The sequence below is a fragment of the Muntiacus reevesi genome, chromosome 12 (genome assembly GCF_963930625.1).
Source record: "Muntiacus reevesi chromosome 12, mMunRee1.1, whole genome shotgun sequence".
NCBI lineage: Eukaryota > Metazoa > Chordata > Mammalia > Artiodactyla > Cervidae > Muntiacus > Muntiacus reevesi.
The window spans coordinates 69,914,979-69,930,959 of NC_089260.1; the positions used below are offsets into that span (position 1 = coordinate 69,914,979).

The 15,981-nt window shown below is 55.2% G+C and overlaps 1 protein-coding gene across 2 annotated transcripts in view; it reads right to left on the reverse strand.

The window, feature by feature from the left end:
• The window catches only part of NDRG1 (N-myc downstream regulated 1), a 56,277-nt gene extending 41,342 nt beyond the window's left edge, over positions 1-14,935 (reverse strand). Inside the window, exons 1-2 of one of the 2 annotated variants that reach the window (XM_065903574.1) lie at positions 14,801-14,935; positions 2,440-2,520 (exon numbers count right to left, since the gene is read on the reverse strand). In XM_065903574.1, coding sequence (XP_065759646.1) covers positions 2,440-2,502 — 63 coding nt within the window. In that variant the 5' untranslated portion in view covers positions 2,503-2,520; positions 14,801-14,935. Of the gene's footprint in view, positions 1-2,439; positions 2,521-6,604; positions 6,823-14,800 lie in introns of those variants that run through there. The other variant, XM_065903573.1, reaches the window with a different exon arrangement.
• Positions 14,936-15,981: the final 1,046 nt, after the last annotated feature.

The window sequence follows — 15,981 nt, forward strand, 5'->3', positions numbered from 1 at the left end:
CACCTGCAGCTCTGTTGGAAACAGTGACGTGGCCCCAGGTGTCCACATACAGGGCCCTAGTCAAATAAACGTGAGGAAGACTGTGAGCTGGAAAGACAGAAGCAAGTGCCCTGTGGACTGATGTTGGAAAGGTCTCCAACATGGGTGATTAAATAAACAAAGCAAACGTGGTATACCATTTCATGTGGTTTTTCAAAAGGGGAGGGATAAGAATATGCTAATGTGGGGCTTCCCTGCTGGCTCAGTGGTAAAGAACCCACTTGCCCGTGCAGGTGATACAGGTTAGATCCCTGGTCCGGGAGGGCCCCACACGCCCCCCAGCTCTAGAGCCCGGGAGCCACAGCTACTGAAACCGTGTGCCCGAGAGCCCCTGCTCCGCAACGAGAGAAGCCACTGCAACGAGAAGCCCGCACCATAACTAGAGAAAAGCCCAGGCAGCAACAACGAACCACCACAGCCAAAAGTAAATCAAATAAATAAACAAAATTATTTATAAAAGATCCTGATACGTATTTGCATCACCTGGGAGTTTTTCTGTTGCTTTGTTTTTTGCTTTTTTTTTCAAGATTGTGTCAAAGAAGCAGACAGAAGAGGAAATGGATTTGAAGCATACATAGTGAACAGTATTCAAGTTGGCAAACTGTGGGCCTCTACCTTCCTCCACCTTCTTTTTGTAAATAAAATTTTATTAGAACACAGTAAGCCCATTGGCTTCCATACTGCCTAGGGCGGCTTCCAGGCTGTAATGGTAAAACTGAGTAGTTACAACAGAGACCATGGGTCCTCAAAGCCTAAGATACCAGCCAACTCGTCCTTTACAGAAGACGTCTGCAGACCCCTCGCATGGGAATGATATCAAGGATTCTGCAGCTTCCCCTGGTCTGGCTTCTAATCCTATCCAAATGACCTTGGGAAAGTCTCCTCCCATCAAGATGAGTTTCCATTATCTATATAATGGAAAATAGAAAGATGCGTCTCACCTTCATAAAGAAAAGTCCATGACATGCACACACTGCTATATTTAAAACGGATAACCAACAAGGCCTGTGTAATACATGGAGCTCTGCTCAATGTTATGTGGCAGCCTGGATTGGACGGGGCTTTGGGGGAGAATGGATACATGTGTGTGTGTGACTCAGTCCCTTCACTGTTCACTTCCATCACAACATTGTTAATCAGCTATACCCTAATACAAAATTAAAAGTTAAAAAAGAAAAGTCCATGAAATAATGGACCTAAGACAGAGCAGGCACATGTAGAGCCATAAAGGAATTAAGTGAATCCATTTACCAATGGCAGCTGGCCTGAGTTTGGCTCCACACCTCGCACTTCGTAACCATGTGACCGACAGAGAAGGACAAATTAACCTCCCGGAAACTCAGCTTCCTCTTCTGTAAAATGGGAATAATTATAGAACCTAGTCTCTAATCAGCCACAGCCTTATCCTTTAATTTAGCAGGAAGTAACCTATGAAGTACGGTTAGTCCAGAAACTGGCATGCAGGGCGTGGTTCGTGTATGTTAATTATTACTTTCGAAAGCATTTAGTTCACCTCAAGGTAACCCCACTGTTGAACCCAAACTTTATGCTTTACAAAAGGTGTCTCATCACAGGCAGTTACAAAACTCAGTGAGAACTGGGATGTGGACGTAGTTTAAAAATACAGTGTCAACTGTGCAAATGAAAAGGCTTTTCACATCCATCCACAACCAGTCCAGGACAGATCATGCCAGGCTAGGCTATATGGCAGGGAAGTCTGTTTCCAACAAGGAGGTCTTGTTCACTTGAGAGGTTTGGCCAAAAAAAGAGGGTGATAATTGTAGCAACAAGAGAACAGGAACATAGCTGGTCCCCTTCAGGGTGGACAAGGGTCTAACAGCTCCACTTGAGGCAACCCACTCCATCCTCACCATGGCCCCATGACGCTAGTCCCAGTGTCACTGGTTTTTAAAGTTGGGGACCTGGAGCATGGAGAGGTTGAAGGATTCGCCAGTGGTCACGGAGCTGCAGTGTCCCAGGCAGGACCTGGACCCAGGCAGCCTGGTCCCTTAAACACTCGGCTGTGGGGCCGGCAGAGCCGATGGGCGACAGGCTTCAGGTGGCAGGCTTAGAGCCACAGGACGTCAGAGGTGGAGGTGCTTAGAGGAACTCTCATTCAATGCCCTTGTCTTTACAAAGGAGATCAGTGACGCAGAAAGGTCGGAGGTGGGCGAGGGGCCTTAGCCCTTGCGAGCCAAGCTGGGACTTGAACTAGAACCTCCTGGCCTTTTGCAACTGGATAAGGTGACCTGTGGAAACCAGGAAGCAGTGGACATGTGCGTGTGTGTGCATGGGTGCGCACACGTGTGTGTACATGGATGTGTGTTCCTACTGTGCACACACATATGTCCAGGTACGAGTGGGGATGGGAGGGGGCGTATCCAGGGCTTCTCCACTCACCTCCCCTTTCTCCACCAAAGGCTTCACCTCGGCGAGGTCCACGTCCTGCAGCTCCCGAGACATGTCCTTGCTGTCACACGCCTGCACAGAGACAGAGGCCAGGGGGTCAGCAATTCCAGCTGAGAGGTGTTTCCAGAGAGACGCAAACCTGAGACCAAGGAGGGAGCCTTCACTCCCCAGACCAGCAGTTTCTACCTCCTGCCCACCACCCCGGCCCCAGTCTTGTCCCTGGGGATGGAGGGAAGTCTATTTCCTGGGACAGGAAACAGGCTTTTGAACAACTCAGTCGGTAAAGACTCCTCCTGCAATGCGGGAGACTCGAGTTCAATCCCTGGGTCAGGAATATCCCCTGGAGAAGGAAACGGCAACCCACTCCAGTACTCTTGCCTGGAGAATCCCACGGACAGAGGAGCCTGACAAGGCTAAAGGTCCATGGGGTCACAAGAAGTGGATATAACTTAGCCACTAAACCACCATGACACTCAAAACCAAGCCCTGACACCCAGGCCAGACCCACTCACCACACCAAGGATTGATGTTTCGCTCTGGACTTTAGAAGGAGACCCACGTCGCTGCCACATCCCAAAGTCAGACAGCCCCAGATTGACAAGCAAAAGGGGACAGAAGGTGCCGGAGGCCGGCCACGGGGAGGCATGGCACTAGCTCTCTCCTTCATCCCCAACAGAAGGATGTCCCCAACAGAGGGATGGCCACAGAGACAGCCCATGCTCATCTCTGGGCAGGGTACTCTGCTCCCTGCTGGGAGCGGAGAGGAGAAGGGACTATCTCAAGCCAAGATGACAGGATCGAGCACTTGGGAAGAGTTTGAAAGAAAAAGGATCTTCAAGGCACAAAGTACTTCTTGAGCCAGGCGGGGCAGGAAAGCAGGGGTGGGGGCAGAGATCGGGCTGGGCCAGAAGGGGCCTCCAGTCCCTGACGCCAGGGGTTCCAACAGTGGAAATGCCACCGTAACTGGCCTCCCTGGGCACCGAGGCTTGGGGGTGACAGGTCCTGAGCACACTCCCTCCTGGGGAGCTCAATCAGGGGCCTGAGGCATCAACACTTCTTCTTAGGGGTGAAGAGTCAAGCTGAGAGACTGAAGCGCCCCCCAGTATTGGGGTGAGGTGCGATGAACCCAGAAGGAAGGGTAGGTGGCTGTGGGTAGAGCTGAAGACAGAGTGAAGGAGTAAGTGACGGGAGACCAGGGACTCCCACCAGGTCACAGACCCAGACCTTCTGTATCGGGAACTGGGTGAAAACCTGCTACTTTCCGGAGTGGGGACCTCACCCCAAACTCTCCATGGCTCCACAGATGTAACAGCCAGACAGAGAGCACGAGTGTCTGAATTTCCCAATTTCAGCTCCTCTGAGAACCCAGCTCCCTGCACCCAGAGAAACCCTCTTTGCCAAACACCTCTCAGGGATCAGCGGGTAACACAGCGGGGCTGCCCTGCACCCAGCCCACCCCCCCAATGCCAGCACGTGGTGCTCCGTGGGCAGATCCCCTGGGACGCTCTGGTCTGAGGCCCCAGTAGATAACCAGCCCCACAAGAATGCCTTTATGCAGCCTCTGGAGTCTAGGCTCCAGAACATTCCGAAAACAAAGTCGGTTTTATATTTGCGAGCATTCCTGGGCGGCTGCCAGCTCGGAGGCAGGAGGCATGAAAAGCCAAGGTCTGCCGGCCTTGCTAACTCAGCGTGTTCATGGTCCCGAGACCCTGGCCATGGGACACCTCGCCTACACAGGCCAGGGAGCCTTCCAGAAGCTCACGGCTCTGGCAACGCTAAGAGGAAAAGGACTTCACATGTCACAGGGGCCCCTTCAGAACCCAGGGGTGAAGTCAGGGTCTCCGGCTACCCCTGGGCCTCCATCCCCACCTGCCAGCTCCCCAGGACAGGTAGGCAGCCTACCCGGCTCATTCCCTTCCCTCCCTGTAGCCCCGAGCATCACAACAGACAGAATGAACAGACAGATGCACGGCTTTTATGCAGCCTCACAGGAATTGATCACTCAGATGCGTCTGACTCTGCAATCCCATGGACTGTCACCTGCCAGGTTCCCCTGACCATGGAATTTTCCAGACAAGAATACAGGAGTGGGTTGCCCCTTCCTCCTCCAGGGGGATCTTCCCAACCGAGGGATCAAACCTACATCTCGTGTGCCTCCCATGTTGGTAGGCAGATTCTATCCCAATGCACCACAGTGTTTGTCCAGACGAGGCCCATGTTTATGTTTACACTCACTCTTATGTGGTTTAGTAAATCACAGGAGTGACATGCCTTGAAAACACGTCTACATGTATAAGGGCTCAAGCTTTCAGGCTGCAGCTCAGCCCAGCGTGGTCAAGTCTCCTTGGCTGTCGTGACTCCACTGTGATCGCACTGGAGGATCAGCCTTCAACCACCCCCTCACCTTCCCTCAGAACCAGAAAGAGTTCAGGTCCAGCTTTCCTGGCTTCCCAAACATGCTCCCAGAGACATCCCTTTACCCCACACCTTCTCTTCCTCCTACAACTCAGCTTCCCAGACCCCAGGAGACAGCGGCTTGAAAAGTGGTGAATCCCCCTTAAACATCAGTATTTGAGAACTGCTCCTTTTCGGAAGCTCGTGTGCTTGGGGCCCTGGGGAGGCTCAGAGAGGACAATCCCAGTTTTTTGTCCAGACGAGGGTGATTATGTCCCCCCATCTGGCAATGTCCAGAGACATTCTTGATCGGCACGACTGGGAGATGCTACTAGCATCCAGCGGATGCAGGCCAGGGCGGCTGCTGACCACCCCACAGGAGCACAGGGCAGCCCCACAGCAGAATTATCTGGCCCCAGGAGTGAAGGGGCTGAAACGCCCTGGGCCCAGACCAAGAAGCAGCCAGTGAGAACCCCAGGGCTCTGAGGTCTGCAGGGAGACCAGATAAAGCAGAGGGCATTTCAGGTTCTCCTGTGCCCTGGGGGATGGGGGTGGGAAGGAGGCACGGTTCCCGCAGGCCGGGGGCAGCCTGTAGCTGCTAACTGTAACTGGACATGTCCCAACAGGGGAACTCAGCCAGGACCTCCAGCCAGGTCACTGCCTGCGATTCCCAAGACTGCCCAAACGGACTGTAGAAGGTGTACCTTGAGCCCTGGGCCCCCCAGGCCCCGCACCCCACTCTCTGAGCTAGGGTGCTATCTGTAGACTTAGGCCCCTTGAGGCCAGCCCTTAACCCCGTCTCTGTTGCATCCATCAATAAACTCTGCAAACTTTTGTTTCAGAAGCTGGGGGTCTAGAGGAAACCTTATAAGGAAGTTCAATATATAAAACTGTTTTTAAGAAGAAAGCTGACATGTTTTAGATGAAGCCAGGGATACCTCTCAGCAGCCCCTCGTGTTCCCCCTCCTTATCGTCTGCCCCCCACGAGGCAAGACCAGCCCTCAGAGCCCATCTGAGCTCCAGGAGGCATGTGCTGTAGGAAGGTTTACTCGGAGGTAGTTTTCCTGCACAGCCGCTCTCATGTGCCAGACACAGAGTGAGTCGAGAAAGGACCTATCACAGCTCTGTGATGAGACCCGACTATGTGACAAGTCAGGCGTAGATGGGAGGTTGACCAGGTTTGGGTGCCAAGGCTGGTGCCCCCGGCCCTGTCCCCTTCAGGCTCCACTCAGAGGGTGCCCACACCTGGGGTCACCCCCTGCAGCCAACCTGCAGCCCCACTGGGCTCAACAAGCTGTCTCCCTGGGTTTGAGGCCAAGCTCTGGATGCCAAGCCTGCCCTTCTCCACCGCCTCCTGCAAAGTCCTAGCGCAGAGGGCCCAGGCAGTGCTGCAGGGGGCAGAGGGCTGCAGGCGGCAGTCTGCAGGGGGCCCGGCCGCATGGGACATGGTGGTGGGAGCCCGGGTGTCTGACTCCCAGCCCCCCGCCCCATCCTGTAGGGTGACTCTGTCTCAGCATAGAGGGAAGCCACTCCACACAGGAAATGAGGTCGGGCCAGGCCTCCTTCTGCCAAAATCCTACTCAGGGCACACAACAGGGTTCCAGGTCACAACGCCAGCTGCCAGACTGGTTTATACCTCTTCTTCCTTTCCCACCTGCCGGCCCAGAAGGAATTCTGAGAAAATCAATATTGCAGAAGTGAAAGGTAGCCAGGAGTTAGTGGGGTGGGGGGTGGGGGCAGGTGGAAAATCTGAGGGTCATACCTGAACATCACCATTGATTGACTCTGCGATCAAACCTCTGAGCCTCAGTTTGCTCATCTGTAAAATGGGCATAACAACTCCTGCTCCCGGCGAGTAGTGGGGGGCCTTCAATGCAACCACGGCACACAGAATCGGGCAAACAGCTGCTTCATTAGTCAGTGCACTTCCCTTGTTGCCTCAGAGACCCAGGCCATCTGTGGGGACACGGTCTGTATTTTAAACATTCTTAGTCCCCGAGTGGCCCAGCAAGGAGGGGACACAGAAAAAGGGTTCAGCAGGTGTCACATGGGTTTCCAGCAATCAGACCCAATGTGCCACCACTTGGGTCAATGAGTAACAAAGGCCCAAGGGGCCGGGGCGGAGAGGCGGGCAGGCAAATACCTTTCCAGTTCAACGGACCCAGGAGCCAGTCAGCAACGAGCTGGACTCCATGGGTTCCAGCAAAGCCAAGACTGAGATTTGCTCAGAGGAGCGAAGAAGGTGACCTCGGGGGCTGGGAAGGCAGCAGGCGGAGGCATCTCAGGCCACGAGGCCACGTGAGCGCTGTTAACCGGTCACCGCGAGAGCGAGGGGACACACGGAGCCTGGGATTCTCAAATGCCCTGATGCAGCAGCAGGAGCACTGATTAGGGGCCAGGGCGCGGGAACTCTGCCCCTCCAGCCACACTGTTCCCAGGTCATTCACCCCCTCCGTGGGCCCCGCTTCCCATCTACAAAACACGCGGCGTGTGTTCTACGGACACTGTGGTTCTCGTTTAGTCGCTAAGTCGTGTCCAGCTCTTTGTGACCTGCCAGGCTCCTCTGTCCATGGAATTCTCCAAGCAAGAATACCGGAGCAGGGTGCCATTTCCTTCCCCAGAGTATCTTCCCGACCCGGGATCAAACCCGTGTCTCCTGCATTGGCAGGTGGATTTTTTTACTGCTCAGCCACCTGAGAAGCCCTCTATGGACATCCCATGGTCCCCAAAACTCAGGACGGATGGGAGCCCAGGCAGGAAGGTGCTGCGTGCAGACAAAAGGGAGGTGCACCCTGGGGTGCTATGAGGGCCTCTTGCAGCGTGCTCTGCTCAGGTCACCTGCCCTGGGAACCTGGAGGACCCTCTTCTCCCAGCCTCCTCGTCCCTAAGACTGGAGTCCTCCACCAGCTCTGGCATTCCTCCAACAAGCCACCTGGAGGGGGCACATGCCCCTCCTCTTAGGCAAATTCTGCTGGGCCCCTAAAGCCCCTCCAAGGCAGGGGTGGGGGGCGTCTAGCACAGAAACATCCCGGTGTGCTCTGGGAGCCCCCCGGCCGCACCCACCCTCTGCAGACTGTGACAGCAACAAGAATTTCACGGTGCCTCCTAGGGTCCAAACTCCATCCCCACTTTGAGCTTTCCAGTAGCCCTAGAAGGTGGACCCCATCACCTCACCATTCGACGGGGAAATGGAGGCACAGAGAGATTAAGAAATGGACCTCTGGTCACCAAGCATCAAGATGGCACAGTTTTAAAAAAGCAATGTTAACGGGGACAGTTGACCATGAACCCAGCTTGCTCTAAACAGACACACGTGCCGAGTGCCCAGCCCCAGGCAGGAAGTACTAACGATGGGCCCCATGTTCCTGGGAGACTTCTCCCATGTGGATCAGCTGGCGGAGTCACGTGCTTCTCACGCCACCATGCACAGCCCCCTCGAGGTCCAGCCCACCAGAGGCCCAGGCTGTGGGCAAAGCCCACATCTTAGACATTCTCCACTCACAACATGCAGAAGCCCCCTTGAGGCCCAGCCCACCAGAGGCCCAGGCTGTGGGCAAAGCCCACATTGTAGACATTCTCCCCTCACAACATGCAGAAGGGATCCACCATATTCAATACTTCAAAAAAAAGGTTCATTGCATTATACTATTTGTTCCTCAAGGAGGTCCCTGGGAGAATGTGGACTGGATCACCCCAGCTTACCAGTGGGTAATCTGAGGCTCAAATGCCAAGGCCCATGTGACTTCCTAAAGGCCTAGCCTCCATCCTACGGAGTGGGTGCAGGTGTGCGGGGCAGGGGCGGGCAGACCACAGCCTCCCGGGGTCCTCCAGTGAAGCAGAGAGAGAAGGGAACCAGGAACAACTGTTGATAAGCTTGCATCGATTGTGACTGTCAGCCACTGGCCCAGATTTTGTCCCCTCCAGAACACGCCTGGTTTCCAAGCCACATGAAAGCAGTGTTTTTTTCCAGCACACTGGGCTCTTTATAGAACAGAATTTAAAAGGCGGGCAGGGGATCAATGGATGCTGCTGATGTTCACCATAACATCCTCTCCGAGTACAGTCAACTCCAGGAGGTTTGAGAGAACAGTGCCTCGTCTGCCTTAACCTCCAGGAAGGTAGCCTTGGGGTACACCTTGCCTCCCCGCACCATGCTATGGACATGCCCTTTGGACCTTTCTCTGCCAAAGAGATGCTGAAATCAAGCTACCAGGCAGTCTATGGGTTCTTGTGATGTTTTCTGGACCTTCTAAAACCCAAGACTCCGAGAAGGGTGAAGAAGTCGGTGGCCTTAACTCTCAATGTTTTCCTTATGTAATCAACCTAGTAAACAATATGGCAGGACTCACTGGACCTTCCAGAAAGTTCCCCAGTTGAGGGGAAGGGAGGTAGAAAACAGGGATTTCAAAAGTCAATAAAATGAAAAAAGACAATCATTGCTTGGAGGCTGAACCTCAGCAGCATCCAACAGACTGTCTGATATCGAAAGAATAAAAAAGAAATCACTAAAGAGAAGGCACCCCACCCCCCCAGATGCATCCATTCCCTGGGTACCAGGCTAGAGACCAAAGGCAACTTCTCTGTCTTGGGCCAGAGCACAGAACTAGCAAGAAGGTCCGTCGTGTATCTGGGACACAATAGCAGGAAGAGGGAGGGCCCGCACGTGGTCCTCACCCCACCCCCTTCTCCACAGCGCAACCCAGGACCTTTCTGTCTGCTCTCCGTGGAGGTCTGGCAGCCCAGCCACTTGTCCGGCAGAGAGAAGACCAGACCGTCTGCAGGGACGCGCAAGATAACGGAAGTCTAAGGGAGGATGCTGGGTGGGTGAGAGGCTTTTTCTGTGAATCTGCAAGACAGACACGAGCAGCACTGGATAGTCTGTGAGATAATGTGTGGAAAGCACAGAGACGGAACCGGGGTTAGCATGGGACATGGATGCAGATTCCGCCTACACAACCCTTTGTCCCTGAGACGGGACGATTGCCACGCTGACAGAATCTTTCCCCCAGTTGGTCTTGCCGCTCTTACCCTCTGGATGACCTTCCGGTCTTTCCTACACAAGAGGGCTCACTGTTATTCCCTTAGTAAATGGAGGTATCCTTTGGACCAACATTGCTTCGCTGGTGGCTCAGACAGTATAGAATCTGCCTGCAATGCAGGAGACCTGAGTTCGCTCTCTGGGTCGGGAAGATTCCCCGGAGAAGCGAATGGCCACCCATTCCAGTATTCTTGCCTGGAGAATCCCTACAGAGGAGCCTGGTGGGTTTCAGTCCATGGGGTCACAAAGAGTTGGACATGACTGAGCAAGTATATTACTACTACTTGAACCAATATTAACGGATTGCCTCCTAAGTGCAGGCTCTCTGGTCTACGGGAAAAGGATAAGTAGGCAGACACAACCCAGAATGATCCAAGAAGGGCACCCAAGCCAATCAGCCTGCCTGGCGGGGAAAGTCAGGGAGGCATTCTGGAGAAAGCTGGCAAGTTCAATGCTTAATAAAAGGGGAGGAAGGGGAGGGTTCCCAGCTAAGAGAGTCCTCAGAATTACCTACCTCTTTAGAATGACTCCCACACTCACATTCAGAGAGGGCTGCCCAAAACCTTCTTAAAGCCAATGGGTGGAGTTGGGGGTAAAGATGGGGGAACAGAATGGAGCCCTGTTCTTCCTTAAAAGTGGTCCCCATCCACCTCTCTAAGCAGATCAGCACACAGGCAGAACGCTTATATGTACAGAGCTTTCCACGGGTTTAAGGGGAAAAAAAATCTATAAAACAAAAGATGAAGCCCCCAGACTGCTAAGGAGTCCCACTTCCTACCACCTCAGTTGGAGGAATGCCTCCGCGGGAATGGAAATGCCTGGAGACGAAGCCCAGGTGGGCAGGGGTTGGGAGGTCTTCGGTAAATACACGGTATGAAGATCAGGACTGGGTGGAAGAGAGACCTGTGTGTGGATCCACTCTGTAATCAGGTCTATTCAGCAGCGCCAAGTCAGGTTGCCAGGCTTGCCAGGTTGCTTCTCACAAGGCGTCTGCCCCGGAGAACTGGGGTCCGCACACTCACGGTCAGAGACCCCACTCCTCCAGCACAGCCCGCTCCAACAAGCCTGGACTGGCGCAGCAGGGGCCAAGCGAGTGTCCAGGGAGCTGACCTCCGCTGGCTCCGCAGCAGAGACAGCCAACCTGCCTGTGTCTGTCTCCAAACTCAAAGAGAAAGAAAGGGCAGGGCTGGGCCCAGACTGAGATCAGGGAGTCAGGAAGGGCTGCCTGAAATGAAGCCAAGAAACCAAGTCCAGATTCCAAAGACGGATCAAGGAGGGCCTGGGCAGCCTCAAAGGAGAACGCTGCAGGGAATGGTCCGCGGTGGCTCACGGGGAACAGAGCCCCATCACCTGATCCTGGACAAACGAGGGACCTGCTCAAGCCTCAGTCTTCTGATCTGAGAAACAGCAAGGATGTCTCCTATCTCAAAGGAACAAGGAGATGCCTTGAAATCACAAGGCACTTTAGCCGAATAAAAGCTACTTATTCCAGACTCTGGAGATATGAGAAATGTGGCCCCCCTCTTTCTTTTGCTCTCCTGCAGTCATCATTCTGGAGCAAATATCCTCCTCTCTGGCAGTACATTCTAGCCCAATCTGGCCCAGGAAGCTTTGAAACAATGCAGATCCCTTGCCCATCCCAGACCTACCAGTTCTGGAAATCTGCATTTCAGACAAAGTTCCATTATATTTTTATCCAATCTGCATAAGCCTAGCTTTCTGTAAAAACTTCAAGAAGCAAAACATGAATCCAGCATTTGCAGGCCCTCCCAGACAATGCCTTGAGAATGTCATTTGTGGAAATGGTGGACCGTAAGTTCCCTCATGGTGGCCTCACAGGCAAGTACTGTTCTCAACTCTTGCCATAGATTAACTCAATTAATATTTACACGTCCTGGTGAGACAGTATGTGTTACTCTGATTTTTAAGGCGGGGGGGCGGGGCAGTAACTGAGGCCAGAGCTCTGTCTGGCCTCTCTGCGCTTTTCACTCAAGCCTTTTTGCAGTCACCCCAAAGTGCCATCATGAAAAAAGAACAAAGGCTTTCAGGTCTGACGCTCTGGGTTCTCAGCTTGCCCCTCCCACTTCCAGTCACATAGCCCACAAGCCAAGTCCCTTAAACATTCCTGGCCTTGGTTTTCCCATCCATTCAATGGCGCCAAGACAGTGCAGGCAGAGTTATTGCGAGGATGAGAGGGGCTGTGGGATATAGCTGCTGATTCGGAGAGAGAGAAAGGTCCTGTCCCTTCCCAGCCCCCTCTGCCTGAGTCAGGGCCCTCCCTGCTAGAATCTTAGATGCTGAGTCATCATCCTGGCTTCCCTTCTGAAGCACAGGGCCTTCTGAGTCACGTTTTGGATGGGATTCTCTGGATCCCAAGGAAGAACTGCAGTTTCAGGCCATCAGAAAAACACAATGAGATCTTTCTTCCCCATCCATGCTGAGGCAGCTCAGGCCAGGAGATTTCAGCGCACTGAGGTTGGTAGGGGGGGCTTTGTTCACATCTGGGGTCCAGCCTGGACAGCCCAAATCTGGGCCACCACCACTCAGCAGGGCTGCAGCCCTTTCTCACTATGCTGATTCTGCTCCTGTCTCAAGAACTCGTGATTCAGACTGAAAATCAACTGACCCATCAATCATCCACATTCTGTCTGGGAAGTTTCCCCACCAGAAATGCAGTGAGGATCCAACACATTTTCTGACAGCAGAAAGTACATCTCTCAAGACTGGGCCCCCACTCACCACCTCCCATCACAACCAGGAGACTCAGACCGACTCCAGGTTTGGCCCCTCCTCGGCAAGTCATTCCCCGCCTTTGGGTCTCAGTGTCCATCTGTCAAGCAGGCAGAAGTTGGACCAGGAACTTGTGTGAATTTTTAATTCCTCCAAATTATTAAACCAAGGGATAGCAAGCCTGGATTTGCTTCTCAGGAAAAGAGACCCCAAAAGATCCTCCCAGGTCTCCTTGGAAAGCGCAGCCACATGCTATCACCAAAAATTCAACTGCCTGTGGGATCACAGGGGAATGGGGCCGTTCAATTGATTCAGTGTCTATCTGATCTCTTCCCAAGGGCCTGGCCCTGGGCCAGGTGCCAGGTGCCAAAGCAAGGCAGGCAACCCCTTCCTTCTCACTCTAAGGTGCCACAAAGCTACGAAGTCCCAAATCTGGGGACATCCAGCTTCGCTCCTTACCCCAGAGCACTGTCCCTTTAAAGGTATCCTATCACTTCCTGACTATCCCTGTGTCTCCTCCTCCCCTGACCCCCACCCTGGGCCACCCCAACAGTTACCACCACAGAGGGCTGGGGTTTGCACCCTTGTCTGCATTTCTGCCCTGACTGGGGACCCCCTGAAGCCAGGTGCCAGGGGTTGCATTCTCTGTACCCTGCTTATTTCAGTTCACCTTTGTGAAACTCAGTCAAGATTCCAGCATTTCTATCCAGGAGGAAGCTGGGCTGGAAGGTCTGCCTGGGGACTGCATTTGGTATGGCAAGAACACACTCTGTGTATAGATATTCTGTTCTTTAGGAGTTGACGTATGGCTGATGGCTAAAGCCCTCCTGACTGGCCACTGGCTGCACTCTTTCTGAATCTTTCATCTTTCCCAGTAACTCAAAGGAACCCAACAAACTCAAGTGCCCAGGACATCTAGGGAAGAAAAGCGTGGTCTGGGCACAAGACAATCGCGCCCTCCCCCACTAGCTTTGCCTCCCCGACCAGCTGCCGGGCACCTCCCCCCCAACTCCCAGTCCAAGCCACAAGTCGGTGCTGCCCCAGACCTAGAGAGATGTCTGACAGCAGACGCGACAGACGGGCGAGTGGGGGAGGTGGAGCGGAGTAAGGCAAATAGCCACTAAATCCCAGCTTCAGCCACTAATGTGACCCAAGCGGTGACAGCGCGTTTCCCCTGAGCCCACCACTGTGCACACGCCCTGCCCATGCTGAATCCCAGACCGCGGCGGATCTCCCAGGAAGGGCCGAGCAAATCCAGCTGTTCTCCTCTCCTGGGAGGGCAGGAGAGGCGGGCCGGGGAGGCAGGGGAGAGAAGGAAAGCTGCGGAGAGTGGGCGGAGGCTAAAATGACGCCACTCGAAGCCCCAGCCAGCGCAGAGCGGCCAGATGCCACACGACCCCGCTGGTCCAGGCCACCTCTTGCGCGCCGCCACAGCGCCCACCCCGGGCCACCTCGGGGGGCGCATCCTGCCCAGCAACGCACGCCAACCCTCGCTCCCGCGCGTGTCGCTCGCGCTGGGACACTAGGACCCTTCCTCAACACACACGCGCGCGCGCCCCCGCGCGCGCACACAGAAGCGTGCTCCACCCCGACTTCCAGGCTGAATGGGCCCCCGCCCCTCAGACACACACTGGTTGGGGGCAGAGTCTGGGAAGCAGACACACCCACGTCCGCTTCTCGAGCCTCGTCCCTAGCGCCGCTCACCCCTAGCTATCTCCTTTCTACAGGCGCGCTCAATCTTTCCTTCCCCAGACACCCCACTCCAGGAACACACCCCACTTCTACCCTCAATCACACACACTCCTGTCTCGCCTCCTTCCAGGTCCAGCGCGCCCTCAGCCCCAAGGCGCCCATGAGCCGGGAGGGCCTTGGGAAACAGGGATCAAGGTGTTGGGGCTCTCCACTCCCCACCCCGACCCTCAGGATCCCACTTCCTCAGCTAGGGGAAAGGTGAACCCGGACCTGTTTTTCCCTCTTGCTGCCGAATCAAACACCCCCACACCAGCAGTGCCCGCGCCCCCAAAGCCCCTCCTGGAGCTCGCCCTCGCGCCACCGGGAAACCGAGTACTTGCAGCTCCGGGAGTGGGGGAGGAAGGGGGTGCTGGCCACAAAAGGTGGTCCAGCAGAGGCAGGAGCACCCACGGGCGATCAATCCCTCCCCTCCTGGCGGGAAGAGGGCGTCGGGCTTACCTGAGGCAGAGGGAGAAAAGCGAAAAGGACCCGGAGCTAGGCTGGCGGGGCCCAGAAGGAGCGAAGAGAGCGGCGAACACAGGCGTGCGCTCCCGAGCCGGAGCTGGGAGCCAGACGAGGTTTGTTTATGCCCGGGAGGAGGGCGATTTTATAGGCGCCGCGGCCCCGCCCCCCGCGCCTCGCCCCGCCCCCGCCCCCGGGGCCCTCTAGCCGCGGGGACACACCCCTCGCGGCTCCCTCCTCCCCGGCGCTCCTCCCGCTCCCTTGGGCGCGCCTGGCCGTGCTGGGGCAGCGCGCTGGGGGCGCCAGCCAGAGCCGCCGCCTGTTGCGCAAGCCCGCGTGGAGGCGAGGCGGGGAGCGGCCCTCCCGGTCTCGGCGGCCGTTCCGCAGCGCTGTTCCTTTCCTCGTCCGGAAGGCCGGGGCCTGGGCGTGTGCAGCGGGCGTGTGTGCACCGCGGATCCATTTGGGCGCGGGTGTGTGTGCTTGTTCGCGCTCTCGCGTGTGCGTGTGGACTTCCGTGTGTCTCTGTGTGAACGAGTGGCCCCCCTCTCCATCTTAGAGTTTCTTCTTCCGAGTCCCCTTGCGCCACGCCTGGACATCCCTTGGGAGCGACTCCCCCACTTCCTCCGGGTCTTAGATCCCAAGGCCTGTGTGCTGCCTCCTTTGCTTCCTGGAGACCCGCTCCCTGCGATTCGCACCCCATGACCCTTCCTTGTTGCATAGGCTTTCTGGTGAAACCCAGACTCCCGCTTAATCACGTCCATCTTGCTCAGCCCGTCCTAATGCTTGGGCCGCCGCACCCAACCCCAGTTACCGAATTCTAAGCCCACCTGCCCTTTCCCGCCCTGCGTCCCTCTCCCCGCCCCCAGAACCCTGGCAGAAAAGGAAGGTTCTCGCTCCTTCCTCGCCCGGTTCCCAGAACTTGTACTGGGCACCCTTTGCGCGCTTAGCCGCCTTGTCTACTGTCTGGTTTGTGACTCCGTGTTCCCAACCCGCTGTGCTTATCAATATCCCCCGTGGCACTTTTTTTTTTTTTTAGAAGATACTGGCCAGGGCTCCATCCCAAGATGGTTTGATCAGAATCTCAGGGAGTGCAGCCCAAGAATCTTTTAAGAGCTTCCCAGATGGTTCTAATGTGCAACCCGGGTGAGACTCATTGCACTGGGAGAATATCATTTTAT